General features: G+C 44.3%; 1 protein-coding gene across 3 annotated transcripts in view; it reads right to left on the bottom strand.

Annotated features, from left to right (window-relative positions):
- The window catches only part of ssx2ipa (synovial sarcoma, X breakpoint 2 interacting protein a), a 111233-nt gene that overhangs the window by 45897 nt on the left and 39790 nt on the right, over nucleotides 1–25546 (bottom strand). For all 3 annotated transcript variants that reach the window (XM_072273283.1, XM_072273285.1, XM_072273284.1), the window contains exons 2-4: nucleotides 20670–20806; nucleotides 14004–14155; nucleotides 7311–7511 (exon numbers count right to left, since the gene is read on the bottom strand). In XM_072273283.1, the coding sequence (XP_072129384.1) occupies nucleotides 7311–7511; nucleotides 14004–14155; nucleotides 20670–20718 (402 nt within the window). In that variant the 5' untranslated portion in view covers nucleotides 20719–20806. The remainder of the gene's footprint in view (nucleotides 1–7310; nucleotides 7512–14003; nucleotides 14156–20669; nucleotides 20807–25546) is intronic.

Here is a 25546-nt window from a genome sequence, read left to right as displayed (position 1 = left end):
ATCCTTCCTGTAGTGAGGTGACCAGAACTGAGCACAGTACTCCAAGTGAGGTCTGACCAGGGTCCTATATAGCTGTAACATTACCTCTCGGCTCCTAAATTCAATTCCATGGTTGATGAAGGCCAATGCACCGTATACCTTCTTAACCACTGAGTCAACCTGCGCAGCTGCTTTGAGTGTCCTATGAACTCGGACCCCAAGATCCCCCTGATCCGCCACACTGCCAAGAGCCTTACCATTAATACTATATTCTGCCATCATATTTGACCTACCAAAATGAACCACCTCACACTTATCTCGGTTGAACTCCATCTGTCACTTCTCAGCCCAGTTTTGCATCCTATCAATGTCCCACTGTAACCTCTGACAGCCCTCCACACTATCCACAACACCCCCAACTTCAGCAGCCGGACCTACTTATCTTAAGCTGAGAATGTTCTCAGGGCAAAGCCCACTCCCGAAGGGGAGGAGCAGACCTCTCAGATGCTGGAAGAGTGGCAGTGCTCTGATAATGTGAAAAGACAGCGACTGATAGAGAGTCCGAGAGGTCCAGCGGCTGAAGTAGTGAGATCCTTAAAGACCAAGAACCGTTTAGCTACTTCTGCAGGCTACATGCGCTAGAAAACGTTTTTGGCACAACAGGAAGCCCAATGGAACTATGACAAGGTTTCGGAACAAGTTTCAGAAGAAGGGGGAGAAACTTTACACCTACATTTTTTGGCTAGGGAGACAGCTGAGTTGCTTGCGATGTAGAGGGGACATCCAGACAGCCAAGGTGAATCTGTTGAGAATGGACCAAGTGGCAAAAGGCACACCATCATAGGACATGATTGCTTGCAGCCTTCGAATGTCTCGTATGACGCACCTCCCTCCCTTGTTTGTTGAGCTCATCAGAGAAGTAAGAGGAGGAGGAGGAGGATGCAATGGAGGATCTGGAGACCTCTCTCATCAGAGTACAGTTCTTGGTAGTAGCCCCTATTGCTGTAGTGACCCCTAATAGCCCACCCCTAGGGGTGTTAAAGGAGTTTGTGGCAGAGTTTAGAACCAAGGTAACACTCAACACACTGGCGGAACTCAGCAGTTCAACCTACCAGCCTTCTCCTTCCCACCCTCCCCTCACCTTCTTTATAGGGCCTCGGCCCCTTCCCTCTTCAGTCCTGACGAAGGGTTCCGGCCCGAAACGTTGACTGATCGTTCCCACGGATGCTGCCCGAACTGCTGAGTTCCTTCAGCGTGTTGTGAGTGTTGCTTTGACCCCAGCATCTGCAGAGTATTTTTTGTTTAGAACCAAGGTATCCTGGTTGTTATCGGCGGATGCAGCCACCAAGTACGACAAAGCCAACGGTGAGTCAGACCCACTGAGGGTACAGACTAAGCAGAGGGCTGCTGTTGAATGATGTCCCATGATAAGAGAAACAACCAGTATTGTCTGTTATAACTGTGGTGAAGAGGGACACTTCAGGAAGGAGAGTGAAGGATGGGAACACTTTCAAAAAAAAAATGAGCCAGCAGGTACCCAAGCAAAGAGTGATGTCACGAAACTTATTAGAGACCCAGTGAGGGAGTGGCTTGATGACTGAGGGAGCACGTTCCAAGCAATATAACAAGGAACCCAATAAAACAAAAAACCCTATACCTGAAGGTTTAGTGGGGCCAAGCTCCAGTGTACCGCTAAAGATCGAGGAACCATTAGCAGTACACTAATGTCATTCAATGCGCTAGAGATCTGGGGTTTTAGTAGTGATGACTACCTGTATGATGGTTACTTGTCATTGAAACTGGGGCTTTCGGAGGCAGATGTGGGAGTAGTTGAGGTCCTTGATACATTAGCGTTGGTTGTCCAGACCCGAAGCTTCAATTCTTGAGGGAACAAATACTGTTATTCTGAGGAGGCTACTGGGAGCCTGTAAAGAGAAAGTTGAAGACAGCTTTCTGAAAACACTGTCCACTGATGCTGTGTTCAGAGCTGCATTTGAGGAAGTGCGTCGCCACACTAGGCTGGATGATGAGCATAAGCAAGGGACTATGTGGTATACTCAGCCTAAATCAATTGTATTACAGCCTGAGGAAGTAGCTGGAGTGACAGGAAGCCCCAAATTTCCCAGAATGCCTGATGCCAAGGCCTTTTTGGTGGATGCTTAGAAAACCACGAAGAGGAGTCATGTTTACTTGCTGGGGTATTGGTGAAGACCAAACTGCAGAAGCCATCGGTTGTACAGGTAACAGGATGACAGTGATTGTCGGGAACACCTCGGAGAGGGAGGTCACTTTCAGGTGGGCAATGGCAATGGCACACCTATTTCCTGTGACAGTAATGTCTAGTATTCCTGTGAGACAACAGGGGAGAAACCCTCTCCAAGAAAGGGAAAGTTGACAGCCAAGTCATTCAACTTTGGTGACTCCCCAATACCTGGAGGTTGGAAGAGGAGATTGATAAGAGAAGATGCTGAAACGGGAAGATGGTTTTTCTACTGATGAGTTTGATGTGGTTGTTCCAAATGCACTTGCCACACCATCTGGGTGACAGAGGACATCCCGTTCTGAGAAAGGTCGAGGTGGAGGAGCTTTGGCAGCACCTGCTGAAGTTGAAGGAAGCTGGGTTCATCACGGAGTCCAGAAATCCTTACGTGTCCTCAGTAGTGGTGGCCAGGAAGAATCGAAAGGTACGAATGTGTGTTGACTATCAGACTCTGAACCAACACACAGTCCCTGGCCATAGATGGTTCCGAGGATAGAGGACATGTTGGCCTGCCCGAGAGGAGCGAAGTGGTTCAGTGTGCTGGATCTGAGGAATGGGTATTATCAGATACCCGTGAGCAAGGATGACAAGGAGAACATGGAATTCACTTGGATTCTTCCAGTTTGAAAGGATGCCCCAGGGCATATCAGGAACCCTGGCTAATTTCCAGTGTATCATGGAGAAAGCTATGGAGGATATGAACTTGCTTGAAGTGTTGGTGTACCTGGATGATCTCGCAGTGTTTGGGTCAACCTTGGAGGAACAGGAAGCGAGGCTACTGAAGGTATTAGGCCACCTGAAAGCTGAAAGGTTAAAACTTTCTCTGCACAAGTGCCAGTTCTGCAAGATGACTGTCACATATATTGGGCACATAGTGTCATGGAATGAAGTAGCTATGGGTCTGTCAAAGATCAGGGCAATGACCACGTAGCCCAGAATGTGAGTGCCCTATGCTCATTCCTTGGAATTTGTGGGCACTATTGGAAGTTCATGAAGGACTACCCTAAACTGAGTCACCCTTTGAATCAGCTTCTGGGAGGTTACCCTCCCTTTTGGAAGAAAGGGAGGAGAACGAAAGGAGAAGATGGTAAAGATTTATCTTAGATCTTCAGAGCCTTTTGGAGAAAGATGGGATGCAAAATGTGAAGAGACCTTTCAGTTGCTGAAGGAGCTGCTGACGAAAGCACCTGTGTTGGCTTTTGCAGAGCTCCAAATGCTGAATGTATTGCATACAGACGTCATTAGAACCAGGCTTATGGGGTGTTCTGTATCACGATCAGGGCACTGGGTTGAGACCTGTTGCATTTGTCAGCCAGAGTCTGTCACCCTCTGAGTGAAACTACCCCACACACAAACTGGAGTTCCTGGTATTGAAATAGGCTGTGGTGGATAAGCTAACTGACTACCTATATGGTGCCAAGTTTGAGGTGAGAACGGACAACCATCCATTAACTTGTATCCTGACCTCGGAGAAATTGGATGCCACTGGCCATTGGTGGTTGGCGGTATTGTCCGCCTACAATTTCAGCCCGACGTATCAACCGGGGAGTTGGAACATTGATGCTGATGCTTTGTCCTGACGTGCGGATGAAGGGCTGGACAGGGATGGAGAGTGGGGGAGCGTTCCTGCATACAGAGTTAAAGCAATGTACCAGTTTTCTACCATGGGGAAGTCAGAGGCAAGGCAAGAGCAGGATCGAACAGTGGATCATTTGAGAGCTTCTGGTTGTGCCATTCCACAAGTTTACTGCAGCCTGAGCACTCTGAAGACAAAGCAGTTGCCAGAATTGAGCTCTGGGGAACTCGCTGAGCAGCGGCCAGATTACCTTTGAATGGGTACAATTTGGTCAGCATTTGCAAAAGGGGATATGGCCCAAGTGGACAAAATGGAACACCCTGCTATCTCTCTACTACAAAGAGAATGGCCTAGATTGGAGTTGAGCAGCCAGATTCTATACCGGGTCATGTCTCCCCGGACAGGCTTCTGCACTCTCATCAAAGTTGCTGGTGAACACAGCAGGCCTCTTTCTTCAGTTAGTCCTGACGAAGGGTCTCAGCCTGAAACGTCGACTGTACCTCTTTCTAGAGATGCTGCCTGGCCTGCTGCGTTCACCAGCAACTTTGATGTGTGTTGCTTGAATTTCCAGCATCTGCAGAATTCCTCGTGTTCCGCATTCCCAGTTGGTTCTGCCTGCAAAGTATTGGAGGATTGTGCTCAAGTCACTTCATGATGACCCAGGTCATTTGGGTGTTGACAAGACCGATGGAACCAGAGATCGGCTCTACTGACCCCAAATGAAGCTGGAGGTCGAAGAGTACTGCAAGTCGTGCATTCAGGGTATACAGAGGAAGACACTGTCTACAAGGGCCTCTCCGTATCCCACTTGCAGAGTGCAGGGCCACTTGATCTGTGTGTATGTATTTCCTATCAGTAGAGCCTGATGCCAGCAACACGGTGAATGTCTGTTTTTAAAGATCACTGCACCAGATATGCACAAGTCTTTCCAACAAAGGATCAGAGGGTGTCCACCGTGGCCAAAGTGTTATGGAAAAAGCATTTTGTTCACTATGCCCTCCCCCCGCCCCTAGATGGATACATAGCGATCAGAGAAGGGATTTTGGGAGTAGGCTCATACACAAATTACTGAGCATACTTGGAGTTGAGAAGTCAAGAACTATGCCTCATCACCCTCAGGGTGATTCCCAGCCCGAGAGGTTTAATTGGACCTTGCTAGACCAGCTCAGAACCTTGGAGATCAGTAAGAACAAGTGGAATCAACAGTTTGGATATCTGATCCACTGCTACAACTGTATACAGAATGAAGATACCAGGTACTCGCCGTATTAACTGATATTTGGCCACAAGGAGAGGTTGCACATTGACCTCTGCTTTGGGACTGGCAGGAAAGATTTGACACAGAAGACTTATCAGACACATACTTCAGATATGAGGAAGGAATGGCAAAGGGCTTATGAACAAGCCAAGGCCTCAGCTACCAAGCAAAATCTAGAAAATAGAAGGCTATATGATCAGAAGGCTAGGTTTCCCCAACTGGTGCCTGGAGACTGAGTCCTCAAAGAATTTGGGGCTACCTGGGAGCACAAGTTGGCTGACCGGTGGGCAGCTACACTCTATGTAGTGGAGCGTCAGATGCCAAATGTACTAGTTTTCCGGGCAAAACCAGAGGATGGGAATGGGCCTGTCACGATTTTCCATCCGAACCAACTTCTACCTCTGGGGCAAGAGGTACGTGTTGACCCAGAGCCTGACATGGACCGTACACCTACTAAGAGACAACCTGGAAAAACCGAAGAACAAGCAGTGGAAAGGTCGAGATGGGACCCAAGCACTAAATATAACATGGACTCAGAGGATGAGGAAATGGGGGTGAGGTACATGCTGCCCTTTGCAAACTCCCCAATAATTGACCGAGATTCCCAACCTTTTCCACGCTGATGTAGGTGAAATGGGGTGACTTAGTTGTGGGCAAGCAGGTTTACAGTTAGACAATGACAGGAGATTGGGCTCTAAAGTAACTGGGCATGAAGCCGAGCTCAGCCAAGTGGAGAGGAGACTCGAGTTGCCGGAAGGTACGGGTAGTGGACAGGGAGAGGGCCCAGGGAGTGAGACAGGGAAAGAGCCCACGGAGTGTCTGAAACTGAAGCAGATGTTGGGGTAAGGAGGACTTAAAAAGTCAGGAAACCCCCAGACAGACTGGCCTATGTCACACCGGGGGTACAGAGTATGAAGTCTATCCCCTTAGTGAGACATGTCACTGCCATTTACACCTGGATCGGAAATTCCTTTGAAAAATTTGTGTTATTCATGAGGGGGTGATAAATTATCTCAAAGTCATGAGGACATGACTGTTTTTGGAGGAGGGAAGAGTGTTACGCCCTGACAAAGGTTTTACTGCTAACGATGCAGGGTGGTTCATGTAATGGTCTTTCTGTAGAAGCAGTGTTTGGGTTATTGTTAGAGATAATGGGTGCCGAGGAATGTGAGAAATCCAAACAGGAGAGAAGGCTGGGGAGGCAGGTTTTTTTTTGTACCTGACACCAGTGTGAGCCTTTATCTTTGTTTGGCAGTAGATGGAGAGAAGACTGGGGAGAACCAGTCATAGGATTTCATCCGATGGGGACCATGATTTGATGGAACAAAGTGCAGGAGTCTATTATGACTTTTGAAAGAGTTGAGCTCCAACCTTGCACATTTGACTGTTTAATTATAATGGAGATCTTTTTGCTTTTTTCTTCCTTTTTTTTTAAAAAAGAAAGGAACCTTTAATTAAGTTAATATTTATAAATACACTTCTCTTAATTATATACAGTGTGTGGTCTGTTATTTCATGGAGGTGAATGCAATGGAGTTTACACAAACTGCGGCTTTGGTGGGAGAGACATCCCAATCTGATGGATTTGGCGGGACCGGAGTGGGTATTCTTTAGACGTACACGGGTCTTTCGGCGCCAAGTTGGGAGACTGACAGTGAGGGTCAACAAGCCGTTTCCCCAAGACACCCAAGAAGAAAGGGGGTTGCTTTAGATCAGGGAGAGCACCATCACATTCCAGTGAAGAGTCTCGGACCTGAAATGTTAACTGCTTCTCTTTCCACAGATGCTGCCTGACTTGCTGAGGGTTTGCAGCATTTTCTAGTTTTATTTCAGATTTCCAGTATATTTTTTAAATCACTTTGTAGTATGAGTGAATTGGCAGAGACTTTTCCCTGGGGCAGAAATGGTTAATACAAGAGGGCATAACTTTAAGATGATTGGAGAAAAGTGCAGTTGGAGCTCACAGATGTGTTTTTTTTTTAAAATACACAGGCACATGGATGATAGAAAATGGAGAGTTACGTAGGATGGAATGGTTAGACTGAGTTTAGAGAAGTTTATAAGGTTGGCACAATGTTGTGGTCCGAACAGCCTGTACTGCACTGTAATGCTCTCTGTTCATTCACACGTACACGTACGTGTATACACACACACACCCCCCACCCCCCAGAGCAGTAGCTTGTTTGGGTTACTGCAGCTCTTACACCGAGAACTTTTGCTTGTTTCCTACTATTTACCTTCAGTTTTACTTGGCTGTGGTACAAGTGGTCCATATCACTGCTGGACTTCAGATGTTGTGTTTCCATGTCCTCCAGTGTGCGGAGATTCTTGCGGTGAAGTTGCAGAAGATCATATGTACAATTTAAAATGGCTACCAGGTTCAGTTCTTCCTGTGCCTCCCCCGTATAAAAAGACGGAAAGCCCAAGGTAGTGAGTTCCTAATGTACGAAAAGATATAACAAAGATTCACTCAGTAATTGGGAAAACATATCAGAGAAAGATAAATAATGCAAGTAATCAAATCAATTAAATACACTCCCGCTAATACTTTATGATATAAATATTGATACAAAATGTTCAATTGGTTGGATTGGGCTGTAGAATGGTAATTTTTCTTGAACTGTCCTACTTGTCTTCTTCTTAAGCCCATCACCCTGACTGAGGTATAGGCTTGTCAACAGCAGCTTGCCAGAGTCCTCTGTCCTTGGCCAAAGGTTGATCGGCCCTATGGCTTCTGTTTTCACCACACGATTTCATGTCTTCTACATGAAGATCCTTCTTCTCCCAGGGATGGTCTGTGGAGATTCTGTAGCTTTGGGATTTTACGGGATGGGGCTGCTAGTCCCATGCCCATCCCTCCTCCTTTTGCAGCTGGGCTTAGGAACATCTATGGCAAAGTTAACTCTTCTGTGCTTGTACTTTCAGACAATCACTGACAAACATGAACTATTACGTGTTACTTCCAGTAATTACAATACAGTTGCTTCTGTATTTTTCTAGAAACTTGGTTTTCTGTAGAAAGTGTCACGCTACTTGAATATGGCTATTTTATAGGTTAATTGTTACCACTGGAATTTGTGTTATCTTGTCTGTATCAGACACCATGACTACTTTTTCCCATTTTCCTTTCTTTGTTTTCTTGCTCCTCTTTCCTGCTCATTTTTCAGGGTTGTAGCATCTAACAATAAGTACCCACAACATCCAGGATATGCCCACTAAGTAAGTGGTACAGGAGCCTGAAGAACCTCGGTGATTCAGAAACAGCATCTTCCCCAGATTTCTGAACAGCCCATGAACCCATGAACATCACCTTACCATTCCTTGTTCCTTACTTTGTTTTTGCAATTTACAGTAACCTTATGCCTTTCATGCCTCCCAGGTGCCAGTGTCCAGAACATCTTGGATCGAGTTCTCAGCACCTTAAGCGGGAGGGTGAATAGCCAGAAGTCGTGGTCCATGTCAGTACCAATGACATGGGTAGGACAAGTAACAAGGTTCTGCATAGGGAGTTCAGGGAGTTAGGTGCTACTCAGGATTGCTACCCATGCCACATGCTAGAGAGGTTAGAACTAGGAAGATTATAAGTTTAATACATGGCTAAGGAGTTGGTGTAGGAAGGAGGGCATAAGATTTTTGGAACATTGGTCTTTCTTCCAGAGAAGGTAGGACCTGTACAGAAGGAACAGTTTGCATCTGAATTGGAGGGGCACTAATATCCTAGTAGGAAGGTATGTTAATGCTGCATTGTGGGGTTTAAACTAGAGTTGCAGGGGGATGGGAATCAGAGTGCCAGAAGAGTTAGTGGACAGGTTGTGAATTCAAATGTTGGTAAGACCTCAGACGAAGTTAGGGATCAAAAGGTTGAGTATTGTGTGACTAGCGGCCTGAGCTGCATATATTTTAATGCAAGTAGTATTGTAGGAAAGGCAGATCATAGTGCTGAAGATAACATAGCTGGTTTACAAACAGAGGCAATGTGCAGTGAGCAGAGACTGTTGGCAGGGCAAAATTGCAGTCAACAGGATGAGCTGCAACATAAAAGGTGGCCAAAATCAAAAAGGGTGAATACAGGACTGAAGATTCTGTATTTGAATGCACACAGCATATAGAATAAGGTAGATGAATTTGCGGAACAGTTGCAGATTGGCAGACATTATGTTGAAGACATCACTGAATCATGGCTGAAAGAAGATTATAGCTAGGAGTTTAATGTCCAATGATACAACATTGTATCAAAAGAATAAGCACAAAGGTAGCTTTGCTGTGGTTAAAAAAAATTAAATCAAATTATTAGAAAGAGGCAACATATGATTGGAAGGTGTTGAATCATTGTGGATGGAGCCAAGAGTAAAAAGACCTTTAATGGAGTTATGTACAGATCCCCAAGCAGCAGTAGGGATGTGGCCTACAAATTACAATGGAAAATAGAAAAGGCGTGTCAAAAGGGCAATGCTACAATAGTCATAGGGGACTTCAATATTCAGATAGATTGGGAAGATCAGTTTGATGCTGAGTTCCAGGAGGGGTAAATTTCTAGAGTGTCTACGAGATGGCGTTTTAGACGCTTCTCATGGTTGAGCCCACTGGTGGTGGTGGCATCCGTTAGTCTCGCGATCTGCACCTGGAAAGTCTTGCTTCAGTCTGTGTTAGAGCAGCATCTGTTGTGGCTGTAGAGCCCCACACGGGAGTGACAGTCTCGGCTGCAGCGACCGCACTTGAAGGCACTGTCCTCCAGTGTTGTCTTGGTGCTGTTTTTCCGACAAGTGCACTTTTCTTCAGCAGCAAGCCTCAGCTTCTCTTCTCTTCTCTTCTTTTTAGACTTCCATGTATTTCCAGCCTCCAGTGAGAGCGATCACTTGCGATGTCCTCCCACCTCTCGACGTTCATTTTCAGTGACTTCATGTCTCTCTTGCAAACGTCTTTGAAACGAAGATGGGGCCGCCCTTGTGCTCTCTTGCCGGAGGCCAGTTCCCCGTACAGCAGGTCTTTCGGGATCCTCCTGTCTCGTGAGCCCACTAGAGGATCAGTAATACTGGATTGGGTGTTGTGCAATGAACCAAAACTGATTCAAAAGCATAAGATAAAAGAATCCTCAGGGGAAAGTGATCATAATATGATCGAATTCACTCTGAAATTTGAGAAGGAGAAGCTAAAGCCAAATGTATCAGTGTTACAGTGGAGTAAAGGGAATTACAGAGGCACGAGAGAGGAGATGCCCAGAATTGATTGGAAAAGAACACTGACAGGAATGACAGCAGAGCAGCAATGGCTGAAATATGTGGAAGCAATAGGGTATATACATCCCAAAGAGGAAAAAGTATTCTAAAGGAAAGACGACAACCATGGCTAACAAGAGAAGTCAAAGCCAACATAAAACCCAAAGGGAGGGCATATATTAGAGCAAAAATTAGTGGGAAGTTAGATGATTGGTGAACTTTAAAAACCAACAGAAGGCAATTAAAAAGTCATTAAGGTAAAGATGGAATGCGAAAGTAAGCTAGCCAATAATATTAAAGAGAATAGTAAAAGTTTCTTCAGATACATACATTGTAAAAGAGGCATGAGTGGATATCGGACCACTGAAAATGATGCTTCAGAGGTAGCAATGGGAGAGAACTAAAAGGCACATGAACTGAAATTTTGCATCAGTCTTCACTGTGGGAGACACTAGCAGTATGGTGGAAGCTCCAAGTGTCAGGAGGCATTATCAGAAGCTGCCTGGAATAAGTGTTTGTCTATGATACAGGCTTGCTCTGTTAACAGCAGGCACCAACTGATCCAGTTTAAAGTTGTCCACCGTCTCCAATATTCTAAACTTAGATTGCACAGGATTTATCCTTCTGTCTCACCAATGTGTGATAGATGCCAAGGGACAGAAGCCACATTGTCACACACATTTTGGTTTTGCCCACTACTGACCGGATTTTGGTCCAAAATATTCGACTGGTACTCAAAGGCCTATAAAAGATCCTTCTCCTTGGAAGCTGGCCTCGCTATATTTGGCTGCTCGCAATCTACTATTTGTTTCCCTGCAGCCATACTGGGGATGATTGTTGCCAAAAGTCTTATCTTGAGGGAATGGAAATCATCTTCTCCCCCTTCCTTTCGGAGATGGGTGGCTGATATGATCTCAGTCATACAGATGGAGAAACCTTAAGTTCTTGAGAACAAATTCAATTAAAAAATTTTTGGCTATCTGGGATCCATTCCTTGCCTACCTGGACGAGGCCAGGGGCGGATGAGCAATTTCCCCCCAGCTGGTTTCTCACGGCCCTCAGTTAAGATTTAATGTTTAGTATTTTTGAGCACTTTGCACAAATAGGCATCCCTCTATGTTATGTCCCTTTTTTTTTTGCTTATTTCATTTTTATACATGTCTGAGCTAGTATGTTCTTGTGGATTTCATTGGTTTTTTTTGAAAATGTTGAAAGTATTTAAAACAAAAAAGAAAGCACATGGTCATGCACTTTGGCATAAGATATGAAAGGATTGAATATTTTCTAAATGGAGAGAAAATTTAAAATTCTGAGGTGCAAAGGGACTTGGAAGTCGTTGTGCAGGATTCCCTAAAGGCTAATTTGCAGGTTGAGTCTGTGGTGGGGAAGGCAAATGCAATGACTAGAATATAATAGCAATGATGTAATGTTGAGACTTTGTAAAGAACTGGTAACACCTCACTTGGAGTATTGAGAACAGGTTTGGACCTCTTACCTTAGAAAGGATGTGCTGAAACTGGAGAGGGTTCAAAGGAGGTTCATGAAAATGATTCCAGGATTGAATGGCTTGTCATATGAAGAGTGTTTGATGGTTCTGAGCCTTATTTGCTGGAATTCAGAAGAATAAGGGGTGACCTCATTGAAACCTATCAAACGGTGAAAGGTCTGGATAGAGTGGATGCGGACAGGATGTTTCCTATGGTGGGAGAGCCCAAGACCAGAAGACAACCCAGAACAGAGGGGCCTCCTTTTAGAACTGAGATGAGGAGAAATTTCTTTAGCCAGGGAGTGGTGGATCTATGAAAGTCTTTGCCACAGGCAGCTGTGGAAGTCAGGTTTTGTGTATATTTAAGGGAGAGGTTGATAGATTCTTGATTGGCCAGGGAATGAAGGAATATGAGGAGAAGGCAGGAGATTGGGGCAAAGAGGAAAATTGGATCAGCCATGATGAAATGGCGGAGTGGACACAATGGCCAAATTGCCCAATTCTGCTCCTATATCTTATGATCTTATTATACCGCTTTTGCAAAGCAACAAACTTCATGTCATCTGTCAGTAAACCAGGATACATACAAATTAACAATGCAGTCACAAGGATGTTCCCGAGACTTGGGTACCCAAGTTACAGGGTGACTTGGGTTAAGGGTGAAAGGTAAAATGTATAAGGGGAACCTAGGAGGGAAATTTCTTCACTCAGAGGGTGGTGAGAAAGTGGAACAAGCTGTCACTGGAAGTGGTGAATGCAGATTTGACTTCAACAATTGAGAAGTTTGAATAAGTACATGAATGGGAGGTGTTTGCAGGACTACCGTCTGGGTGCGGATAATGGGACTGGAAATCAAAGCAGATGGGTATGGACTGGATTGGGGGCCTGTTTCTGTGCCAGAGTGCTCCAAGACCATGATAGTGATAATAAACCATCTTTGCAGGAGAGAAGAGGAAATAATATGGTGATCAGCAAAAACAGCAACACATCAGATTTTTCAGCATAGATGGCATCCAATCTATTATATCGGTCTCAGCTTGCTGAAAGTTCAATCTTTTGACCCGCTTCTCCATTCCTTCCTCAACTTTAAAGGAGCCATCAAATGGAAAAAGTACATTTTATTCTGTGAAAACTTGAACGCCCTTTCTAGTCACACACACAATCTGCTGGTGGACCTCAGCAATTAAGGCAGCATCTATGGAGGGGAATAAGCATTTGAAGTTCCAGCCCAAAACATCAACTGTTTATTCCCCTTCATATACGCCGCGTGACCTGCTAAATTCTTACAGCATATCTTGTGTTGCTCAAGATTTCCAGCATATTCAGAACCTCTAGTGTTTATGACCAACATAGTATGCTTTACTTATTAAACCAATTCCTTTCTGATTTGCCTTTCAATTACTAAAGTTCAAAGTACATTTATTATCAAAGTAGTGTAGGTATACATCTTCTTGCAAGTGCTCACAACACAAAAAGTAAACAGAATCTAGGAAAAAATGACATAAAGACCAAACATCCAATGTGCAAAAGTGGACAAATCATCCATCATAGATAAAGCCCTCCCCACCATTGAGAACGTCTACATGAAGCTCTGTTATAGGAAAGCAGCATCCATCATTAGGGACCCCCACCACCCAGGGCATGCTGCTGTAATCAGGAAGGTGGTACAGGAGGCTCAAAACTCACACTACTAGGTTCAGGAAACAGTTATTACCCCTCAACCATTAGGTTCCTGAACCAAACGGGATAAATTCACTCAAATTCACTTGCCCCATCATTGAAATGTTTCCACAACCTCTGAAGTCACTCTCATCCACTCTTCATCACATGTTCTCAATAGGTCTTGCTTATTTATTATTATTGTTACTGTCTGCACAGTTTGCTGTCTTTTGCACACTGGTTGAATGTCAAGTTGGTGCATTGATTCTATTATGGTTATTATGGTTTTACTAAGCATACGTGGAACATAAATGGCAGAGTCCCCAAAACTGAATCCATAACAGTGGGGTCAGTTCAGCACGGAGACCCAGGTCCAGTAGCCCAACAGCCGAGGACAACAACTGCTTCCGAACTTGGCAGCGTGGGACCCAAGACCCCTGCACCTCCTGCCCAATCAACAAGGTTTCACACTGATGGGAATGTTACTACTTGCTGCAGTCTCTGATTAAACATTGACCACGAGACAATTATTTTTCTTTAAACAAAGTTCAAAGTTAAAAACAACTTGCCTGATTGAGGTAAGCTATGCATTGTTCTACATTCTCTTTTGTGCAAAACAAACTCAAGTTATGACTGCTGTTTTGAGGTGATGATTCAAAGATGCCATTGCAGGGAGACATTCTTGATTTGGATGTGCAATGATAGATAAATTCTTTGCTCTCTGTTGGGAAAAGCAGAATTAGATGATTCAAATCGATGCAACCATTCTCAGTTTCAGCCACTAATCTTGCCTAAAGTGCTGTTCATAAAAATCTTTAAAAGCATTCAAATTTGTTCAGAGCTTAAAAAACAACAATATTTCAAAGTATAAAATGTTATTGAATAGTGACTGACATTACAATTGTGAAAGAGTGAAGATAATAATAATGAGATGAGAAGACATAGGGGCAGGATTAGACAATTCGTCCCATTGAGGATGCTCTGCTATTCCATCATGGCTGATTTATAATCCCTCTCAACACCATTCTTCTGCCTTCTCACTGTAACCTTTGATGCCCTGACTAACGAAGAACCTATCAACCTCCTCTTGAAATGTACCCAATGACTTGGCCTCCACAACTGTCTGTGGCAATGAATTCCGGATTCAAAAAAGACGGACAGACACACACGGACAATACTATATTTACTCTGAATCAAATTACCTGACGATTTCTAAAGGTCACATACTTATATTTATTTAGTACATTGATAATATAAAGCAGAAGAAACATTTGAACCCAAGATTCACACCAGTGCAGAATTTCAATAATCTACTTTCAGTGATGGATCACTTGCCAAGGTTAGGCTCCCAAGCTCCCCATCCGTTCTCTGGGGCTCCAGCTCCTACAACCTGATCCACTGATAAGGGCATTGGTTCTTATGTTTGTTTCAGACATCCACAGATCTGTTGGCTGCCCTCCCTTCAAACTTACCATATCTATTTAAATGCTACTTTGCAACATATTTTTAAAAATGAGGATGACGAACCAGTTAGATTAGTACAATAACAGCTGTCAGCCCAGGAAGTCACCAATGTCCAAATCATGCCAGAGTAATACTTTATACTTTAACTAGTCTGCTTCACAATGTAATAGCCATAATTAGAGGATCTCAAATCACTTTCCTCGGGGAAGACACTGGAGACCATGAGCAGCCACATCTGTTGCTTGGTTGTGGGTGTGCAGCAAAACCCAAGTCATTCCATGACGTCTGATCAAAGTGAGACTTCTTGAATGGGAACTCAAGCTCATCGACGAATATGGTCTTCGGAACAAGTGGGAGGTGTGCAGGATGAAGTTCAGCCTCCCAAAGATCTGCAAGGCTGCCTGTGAACTGCTGACACTTGATGAAAAGGATCCCAAGTGTCTGTCTGAGGGGAACACTCTCCTGCATAGGTTGGTCCTGGACAACAGCAAGATGAAGGTGGATTACATCCTGGCTTGAAGATAGAGGACTTCCTGAGCTTCGGCTGTAGGCTCAGCTCTTCATACTGGGCTTGACCAAGTCCATCCATCAGCAACACATCATGATCCATAAACAGGTGGCAAATACCCTCTCCTACATCATGCATTTGGACTCTCAGAAAGACATCAACTTCACCCTACACTCACCCTACGGAAGACGCAGTCCCAGCCACGTGAAGTGCTAGAATGTCAAGGCAGCACAGAGTGGTGGGAAAGACGCAAAATGATGCATTCCACTGTATGTTTCAATGTACAGGTGACAATTCACCTACTGATACAACCAATCAACAGATGACACAATAGCCACAGCTCTACACACTGTCTTTCCACATCTAGAGGAGGAGGATCCTTATGTGAAAATGCTGTTTTTGAATGCTGAATTGTAGTCCAACGCCATAATTCCCTCTAGGCTCAACAAGAAGTTCAGAGACCTCGGTCTTGACCCTGCCTTGTGCAGCTGGATCCCGGACTTCCTGTCAGATTGCCGGCACGTGGCAAGTTGCCTCCCTCACCTCTGCCCCTCAACACAGGTGCCCCTCAGGGCACCTCAAGGTACTAAGCCTCCTCCTTTACTCTTAGTATACCCAAGACTGTGTGGTCACCCACAACTCCAATCTGCTAATTAAATTTAGTGACGACACTACACTGATTGGCCTAATCTCAAATACTAATGAGGTAGGTTACAGAGAAGTCATCACCCTGACACAGTGGTGTCAAGAAAACAAACTCTTACTCAACGTCACAAAAACAAAGGAGCTGGTTGTGGACTACAGGAAGAATGAAGACAGGCTAACCGCTATTGACATCAATGGACCTGGGATTGAAAGGGTAAATAGCTTCAAGCTCATAGAAACAGAAAACCTACAGTACAATACAGGCCCTTTGGCCCACAAAGCTGTGCCGAACATGTCCTTACCCAGGAAATTACCTAGAGTTACCCATAGCCCTCTATTTTTCTGAGCTCCATATACCTGTCTAGGAGTCTCTTAAAAGACCCTATCGTATCTGCCTCCATCACTGTCGCCAGCAGCCCATTCCACGCACTCACCACTCTCTGCGTAAAAGACTTAACCCTGATATCTCCTCTGTACCTACTTCCAAGCACATTAAAACTGTGCCCTCTCGTGCTAGCCATTTCAGCCCTGGGAAAAAGCCTCAGACTATCCACACAATCAATGCCTCTCATCATCTTATACACCTATCAGGTCACCTCTCATCCTCCATCGCCCCAAGGAAAAAAGGCCGAGTTCACTCAACTTATTTTCATAAGGGATACTCCCCAATCCATCCTTGTAAATCTCCTCTGCACCCTTTCTATGGTTTTCACATCCTTCCTGTAGTGAGGCGACCAGAACTGAGCACAGTACTCCAAGCGGGGTCTGACCAGGGTCCTATACAGCTGCAACATTACCCCTCGGCTCCTAAACTCAATCCCACAATTGATGAAGGCCAATGCACCGTATGCTTTCTTAACCATACAGGCAACCTGCGCAGCAGCCTTGAGTGTCCTATGGACTCAGACCCCAAGATCCCCCTGATCCTCCACACTGCCAAGAGTCTTACCATTAATACTATATTCTGTCATCGTATTTGACCTACCAAAATGAACCACCTCACACTTATCTAGGTTGAACTCCATCTGCCACTTCTCAGCCCAGTTTTTCATCCCATCAATGTTCCGCTGTAACCTCTGACAGCCCTCCACACTATCCACAACACCTCCAACCTTTGTGTCATCAGCAAATTTACTAACCCATCCCTCCACTTCTTCATCCAGGTCACTTATAAAAATCACGAAGAGTAGGGGTCCCAGAACAGATCCCTAAGGCACACCATGGTGACCAACCTCCATGCAGACTATGACCCATCTACAACCACTTTGCCTTCTGTGGGCAAGCCAGTTCTGGATCCACGAAGCAATTTCCCCTTGGATCCCATGCCTCCTTACTCTCTCAATAAGCCTTGCATGGGGTACTTTGTCAAATGCCTTGCTGAAATCCATATACACTACATCTTCTGCTCTACCATCAACGTGTTTAGTCACATCCTCAAAAAATTCAATCAGGCTCTTAAGGCATGACCTGCCTTTGACAAAGCCATGCTGACTATTCCTAATCTTAAATAATCTCCAAAGGTTCATAAATCCTGCCTCTCAGGATCTTCTCCATCAACTTACCAACCACTGAAGTAAGACTCACTGGTCTATAATTTCCTGGGCTATCTCTATTCTCTTTCTTGAATAATGGAACAACATGCACAACCCTCTGGTCCTCTGGAACCTCTCCCATCCCCATTGATGATGCAAAGATCATCGCCAGCAATCTCCTCCCTTGCCTTCCACAGTAGCCTGGGGTACATCTCATCTGCTCCCAGTGACTTATCCAACTTGATGCTTTCCAAAAGCTCCTGCACATCCTCTTTCTTAATATCTACATGCTCAAGCTTTTCAGTCCCAGGATCTGACATCACCGAAGATCTCACGTGGTACGTACATACCAGCTCTGTGGTGAGAAAAGGTACAACAATGCCTCTTTCATCTCAGACAGTTGAAGTTTGGTATGGGGCCCCAAATCCTAAGAACTTTCTATAAAGGCACAACTGAGAGCATCCTGATTGGCTGCATCACTGCCTGATTTGGGAACTGTACCTCCCTTAATCGCAGGACTCCACAGAGAGTGGTGCGGACAGTCCAGCGCATCTGTAGATGTGAACTTCCCACTATTCAGGAGATTAACAAAGACAGTGTGTAAAAAAGGCCTGAGGGATCATTGGGGACCCAAGTAACCCCAAACACAAACAGTTGTAGTTGCTACCATCTGAGAAACGGTACCACAGCATAAAAGCCAGGTCCAACAGTTTCCAGGATGGCTTCTTCCATCAGGCCATCAGACTACTTAACTCATGCTGACAGAACTGTATTTCTATGTTATATTGACTGTTCATATTTAACTTCTTGTTGCCATCCTTCGTATATACTAATTATTATAAATTACTACAAATTGCACATTTAGATAGAGACTTAACAAAGATTTTTACTTATGTATATGAAGGATGTAAGTAATAAAGTTAATTCAATTACAACCAATCTTTAATCCCTTTATGGTGCAACTTCACAAGTTATCCACATGTGGAGTTTTTTTTTGTTTTTTTTTTTTACAGGCACCACACTGCAGGAGCATGGACAGAAGTGGGTACAGTGGAAATTTGTCAGGACTGAACAGCAGAACTTTGGTTAAAGATAGAGATGGGATAGGTTGGGTTTGTTAGTTCCTCGAGGTGATTGAGGGATAATCTGATAAAAGTGTATAAATTTACAAGTGGCTCAGATAATCAAAATCTATTTCCCACAGCAGAGGCATTAAAAACAAGGCATAAAGTTTAAATTGCAAGAAAAGAGATTTAAAAGGAATTTGAGAAGAATATTTTTCTAGAAATACACAGTGGTTGAAATCTGAATATCACTACCACAGGAAGGTAGAGTCAGATAGAATTACTATGTTTAAGAGGCATTTAAAGGTTAGCTTTATTTGTCACATGTACATTGAAACACACAGTGAAATGCCTCATTTGCATCAAAAGAAGGAGGATTGTGGAAGAAAATTAGAGCACCCAGAGGAAACACACACTGACACGGGAAGAAAGTACAAACTCCTTACAGGCATCGGCAGGAATTGAATCACGATTGGTGAAAGCTAGCACTAACCACTAATCTACTGGGCCGCCCATAAACAGGCTGGCACTCAAATATGCAAGGTATTGAATGATATGGACCAAGTTTAAGCAAATGAGGTTAGTGTCGATGCAGGAAAAGACTAGCAAGACATGGTGAGCTGAATGGCCTGTTTCCATAGTGCATAACTTTACGGAATGCAGGACAGGACAGGTCTTTTCATCCACAGTATCTGTACTGAACACAATGCCAAATTATACCAAATCTCATCTGCTTGCACAAGATCCTAATCCCTCCACATGCACCTATCTGAAAACTTCTCTATACTCCACCATCATATCTGCTTCCATACTATGTACCTCCAGCACTGGCGTTTAAAAAGCAAACAATTACTGCACCCGCCATCTTCATGAAGTGGACTTAAGTGGGAGTAGCGGTAGAATTGGAAGAAATTAAATCGGATGAGATTGGATGAGATTAAAGAGAATTTTATACAATACAGTCATAGAACACTACAGCACAGAACCAAGCTACCTGGCCCATCTAGTCTGTGCTAAACTATCGTTCTGCTTAGTCCCATTGACTTGCACCTGAACCACAGGCCACCACACTCCTATGCAAACTTTTCTTAAATGTTATAACTGAACCCTCATGCTCCCCTTAAACATTTCACCTTTCACCCTTGCTTATGACCTCTAGTTCCAGTCTGACACAACCTCAGTGAAAAAAGCCTCTTCATATTTACCCTCATAATTTTGTATACATCTATTAAATCTCCTCTCATTCTCCTACACTCCAGGGAATAAAATCATAACCTATTCAAACTTTCCCTATAACTCAGATTCTCAAGTCCCAGCAACATCCTTGTAAATTTTCTTTGTACACTGTAAATGTAATTGACATCTTTCCTGTAGGTAGGTGACCAGAACTACACACAATACTCCAAATTTGGCCTCACCATCTTATATAACCTCAACGTAACATACTCTGATTCATGAAGGTTAATGTGTCTAAAGTCCTCTTTAAGACCCTATCTACCTGTGAGCAATTTCAAGGGATTACAGATCTGTATTCCCAGATGCATAATCTTTGAGTATTTGAGTAATACAGTTCTAAAATATGGGCAGGGATTAGTAACCAATTACACACATTTCAAACTGTAACTCATCTGGGAGGTATTGAGCTGCATGGAATCAGCCCACTTAACTTCAAAGATTTATTAGAAATAGCCAAGCCACAGGAAAAAGACATGCCCTTCCTCAGCCTTTTAGGAACAGCTTCATCCCCTCTGCCATCACATTTCTGAATTGGCATTGAACTCGTGAACACTATTTTTTTCCCTTTTTCACTTTTTATTGTTAAAATATTTCTTATTATAATTTATAGATTTTTAATTATATTTATTGCTGGCACAAAACAAATTTCACAATATGCTTGTGATATTAAACCTGACTGATTCTTGGTTGAAAAATATCAACAAAAGCATCCTGGTAATTGAATTTGTCAAGGTGTTTACCATTTAACACCCAAGCTGAACCCTGTTAGCAGCAGAATGGACTTACCTTGTGACGGTTCAGGTACTGGCATGGTTTTCACTCTCCAATCGCCCATAGCCAGCCAGCAGCCAAATTAACTGCAAAACCAGCTCAGCTGCAACACGTACAACTGACTGATGTAAGCGTCCCTGTGCAGGCAACACCTAAAAATAGACAGCAGTTAAAAATTAACATTTTTATAAAGAGCAGATTACATCAGCAATGCAATGCCATTGAAGACTAGATTCACTGACTTCGAATCGTTTATACAAATACACTAGTGAAGTGCTGCTGAGGAATGGTGGGATAGGAAGGGGTGGCTGGAAGAAAAATTCATGGACAAACAGAAAACATTGTACTGATGTAATAGCTAAGCACATCAGAATAACAGTGTAAAGGATGTTGAATAAAATCCTACATAATTTAGTGTTCCACCTCACCCGGAATAATACTAAACCATAGCTTAGAAAATTATGATCATAAAAGGGGGCATAATTTTAAGGTGATGGGAGGAAAGTGGGGGGGGGGGCTGTCATCAAGATTCCACCCCCCCACCAAAAGTGAATTGTGGGTGACGAGGATATATTAGGAACATTTAAGAAATTCTTGTGCACATGGATGATAGGAAAATGGAGGGATATGGAAGAAGAAAGGGCTAGATTGATCTTAGAATAGGTTAATGGGTCAGCACAATATTGTGGGCCAAATGGCCTGTAATGTTCTATGTTCTTCTAGGTTCTAGGAGACAGAAGCAGAATTAGACCACTTGGCCCATCCAGTCTGCTCTGTCATTCAATCATAAGTGATTATCCCTCTGAAACTCATTCACCCGCCTTCTCGCCATAACCTTTGATAGCCTTACTGATAAAGAACCTCCACTTTAAATATACTTAACAACTTGGCCTTATCCGCAGTCTGTGGCAATGAATTCCTCAGATTAGACACACTCTGGCTAAAAAAAATTCTCATCTCTGTTCTAAAGGCACAAGATTCAAAGTTTATTGACTAGAGTTCCACCTTCAATGCTATATTTCCAGGTAAACTTCACCAAACTTTGAACCCTAGGAGTTAATGCCTCCCTCTCCAACTTTTGACCAACAGACCAGAATAACTAAGGAGACACAGCAACATCGTTGCCACAATTATTCTCAAACTGGTGATCCACAATGTTGAGTCCTCAGCCTCCTACCAGAAACTGCTGTAATGGACTGTATCTCAAATAACTCTAAATTGGAGAACAGCAAGGAGATAGAGAACCCATTAACTAGGTGTCATGACAGTAATTATCCTCACAATGTTAACTAAAAGCCCTGGTTATTGACTTTCAAAATAGGGCAGCGTGCATGCTCCTGTCTACATGAAAGACGTCAAGGTTGAGAGCTTCCAATTCCTATGAATGAACAACACTAAAAGCCTATCTTGGTCTAACTACGTTCACATATGGTGGCAGTGCTGCGAGCCCCATTCCAACTTTACGGTATACTTTTGATTACTGCGATTTCCTTTGCATTTCTTGTTCAAGTAGCTGATAGTCACATTAGAGACGCTAGACTGACTCTCCTGAACATCAGGAAGATGGCTTTTACCCACTACGTGCCGCTTTTTCTGCACTGTGATCCCCCACTTGTGCAATCAATGGGAGATCCACCTACTACACTGACACACCTCGCAAGCAGTGATAGATAGATAGATATACTTTATTAATCCCGAGGGAAATTTGGTTTTGTTACAGCCGCACCAACCAAGAATAGAGCATAAATATAGCAATACAAAAACCACAAACAATCAAACAACAAAATGCAAACTATGCCAGATGGAAAATAAGTCCAGGACCAGTCTATTGGCTCAGGGTGTCTGACCCTCCACGGGAGGAGCTGCATGTTCGATGGCCACAGGCAGGAACGACCTCCAGTGCCGCCAAGTGTTGTATCACGGTGGAATGTGGCCGAAGTCCAACAGTAAAAAGTTCAATATCCAGTCTGCAAACACGTTCCTCGATCGTAATATACCCCAGATTGCACCATCCGTTGTTAACCAGATCAGTAAGCACCCAACTCCTTTACGCTTACTGCTCTCAGTGCACTTCCGGTCAGCCGGAACGGTATTACCCACCGAACTCCTCTTCTCCAATAGTCTCTGTTGTCTCGACCCGATCCTCTTTCCTCGGCTTTGCGATCCCCCTCTGTGTGCTTTCCTCCGGATTTCAGCAGGGGTGTCCGCCGCTCTGCTCGCTAAACCGGCTGGCATTTGCTGGTCCGTGGAATACACAATGCAACCTTGCTTCTGTCCCGCATGTCGGGATGTAACCATTTCCAGCGCTAAAGAAAATCCAAATAAAACTCTCTCTACCAGCATGTTAGAGGGTGCAGCTTCGACGTGTTACCGTGAGAAAAAAAATACAAAAAATAATGTAAATTAAAAAGTAAGAAGAAGTAAGAATAGATCAGAATGCCTGTACCAGGCTGCGTGCACGACCAGTGCATGCGCACTAAGTGGAGGCAAAGGAGAAGGGCTGGCGTGCTAATCGACCACCACTCCCTAGCATACGCCTGGCTAACATTCAGTCCCTGTGCGAACTAAGAGCCAGAATCTCCTACCAGCAGGAAACAACGGAATATAACATTTTGCACTTCGTGGAGATCTGGCTGATGGAAGAGATCCTGGATCATGCCATTGAGCCCTTTAGGTTCTCCCTGTTCCGGATGGACAGGTGTAAAAACCTCTCTGGGAAGGGTAAAGCAGATGGGATATGCTTCATGGTCAATAATGCCTGGTGTGACCCCCGGAACATGCATGCCCTCAAATCCTTTTGTCCCCTGGATCTGGAGTACCTGGTGCTGCTGTGTAGACCTTTCTGGCTGCCTGGGGCAGGGGTCCCCAACCTTCTTTGCACTGCGGACCGGTTTAATATTGACAATATTCTTGCGGACCAGCCGACCCAGGGGGTAGGGCTGCCAACGGACAAGAGTAGCAGTTAAGTACGTTGTGTTTACCCAGAGAAAGACTACAATGACCATGAAGCCTTGCGCGGGCACCTGTGTGCGCATGCATGTACCTGCCGATTTTTTTTCTAAACATCATTTTTGGCCATTCTGTTCGAGGGAGGGGTGGGGGGGGGGGGGGGTGTTAATCACGACCGGAATATAGGTGATAAGTGGCTAATACACTCAATTTTGTTTCTAAAAGGGTTTATCTAACGAATTTAATATTAAACACACACCGCATGCTTTCCTCGCATGAATATAATGATAAGTCAATTATCAGGGGAGGACAGGGGCTTTAAGTAAGTGTTGATCGAACTTCCAGTAGAAGTGGTAGAGGCAGGTTCGATATTATCATTTAAAGAAAAACTGGATAGGTATATGGACAGGAAAGGAATGGAGGGTTATGGGCTGAGTGGAGGTCGGTGGGACTAGGTGAGAGTAGCATTTGGCACGGACTAGCGGGGCAGAGATGGCCCGTTTCCATGCTGTAATTGCTATATATGGTTATATAAGTCACTTATAATCAATAGCATCATAACATTTGAAGTAACGTTTGGATATTAAACACACAGCACATATTTTCCCCGTATGAACATATAAAATCATTTGCAACACACCAATATCACTGAATCAGTGGGAGCCTTGGGCTTATTTTCCTGCAACAACACGGTCCCATCGAGGGGTGATGGGAGACAGCGATATTCGAAGGGACTTCCTTATGTCCAGTCTATTCCGCAATTTAGTTTTTGTTGCATTCATTGCAGAGATATGTTGGAAATGGAAGCAACGTTTTCAGTGCTTTCCTGACTATCTCAGGATATTTAGGCTGGACTTTGATCCGGAATGCTGGCAGAGATATTATGTCAAACATACTTTTCAGCCCACCGTCATTTGCAAGCTCAAGGAGTTGATCTCCTTCCTGCGCTGACATGGATGACGCGTGGGTAATGACTGCGCGTGCGTTCAAGCTCAACAGTGTGTGACAGGGAATGAGGAAAGGTTTCCTCGCGGCCCGGTAGCACATGCTTTGCGGCCCGGTGGTTGGGGACCGCTGGCCTAGGGAATTCACAGCTGTGTATATTCTACCACAGCCTGATACTGACCTGGCTCTTAAGCAACTGGATGAGACCATCAGCACCCTGAAGACTGCACACCTGGAGGCTGCCTTCATTATTGCTGGTGACTTTAATAGAGTGTCGCTGACTAAACTCCCTCCGAAATTTTGCCAACACATCCAGGTGAGCATATGGGGAGATAGCATACTTGACCACTGCTTCTCTCCCTTCCGCAACACTTACAAAGCATTCCTCCACGCTCCATTTGGAAAATCAGATCACTCCTCCAATTTTTCTGATGCCAAAGTACAGGCAGAAGCACAAGAGGTGGCCATAGTTAAAACCGTCCACTGTTAGTCTGACCAATCGGCCTCCATGCTGCAGGACTGCTTTGATGACGTCAGCTGGAAAGTCCTTCAAGATGAGGATGCCTCCGAGTTCACGGATGGGGTCACCAGTTTCAGCCAGAAGTGCAATGAGGATGTTGTCCCCTAGAAATCGGTCAGGGCCTTTCCAAATCAGTCCCGTGCGAGCAGCACTTACCGCGAGACAGAGCAATCAACAAGAGCTCAAGAAATGTAGTTATGATCTGCACAAAGTCATCAAGGCAGCAAAACAACAATACAGAGACAAGATTTAGACTCAACTTTCCACTAACAACACACACAGCATATGGCAAGGTCTGCACACCATCGCAGACTTCAAAGCTAAATGCAGTCGAGTTTCCAACATCGATGCCTCTCTCCCAGATGAGCCAATTCCTCTTTTTTGCACAATTCAATGTCGCCAAAACTAAGCCCTCCAGGAGACCTGCAGATTATGTGACTGGCAGTTTGGTCGTCTCTGAGGTCAAAGTACGCAAGCA

Source organism: Mobula birostris, chromosome 12 (genome assembly GCF_030028105.1).
Source record: "Mobula birostris isolate sMobBir1 chromosome 12, sMobBir1.hap1, whole genome shotgun sequence".
Classification (NCBI taxonomy): Eukaryota; Metazoa; Chordata; class Chondrichthyes; order Myliobatiformes; family Myliobatidae; genus Mobula; species Mobula birostris.
Note: the sequence above shows the minus strand (reverse complement) of the source record. Positions and strands in the feature narration are given on the sequence as shown.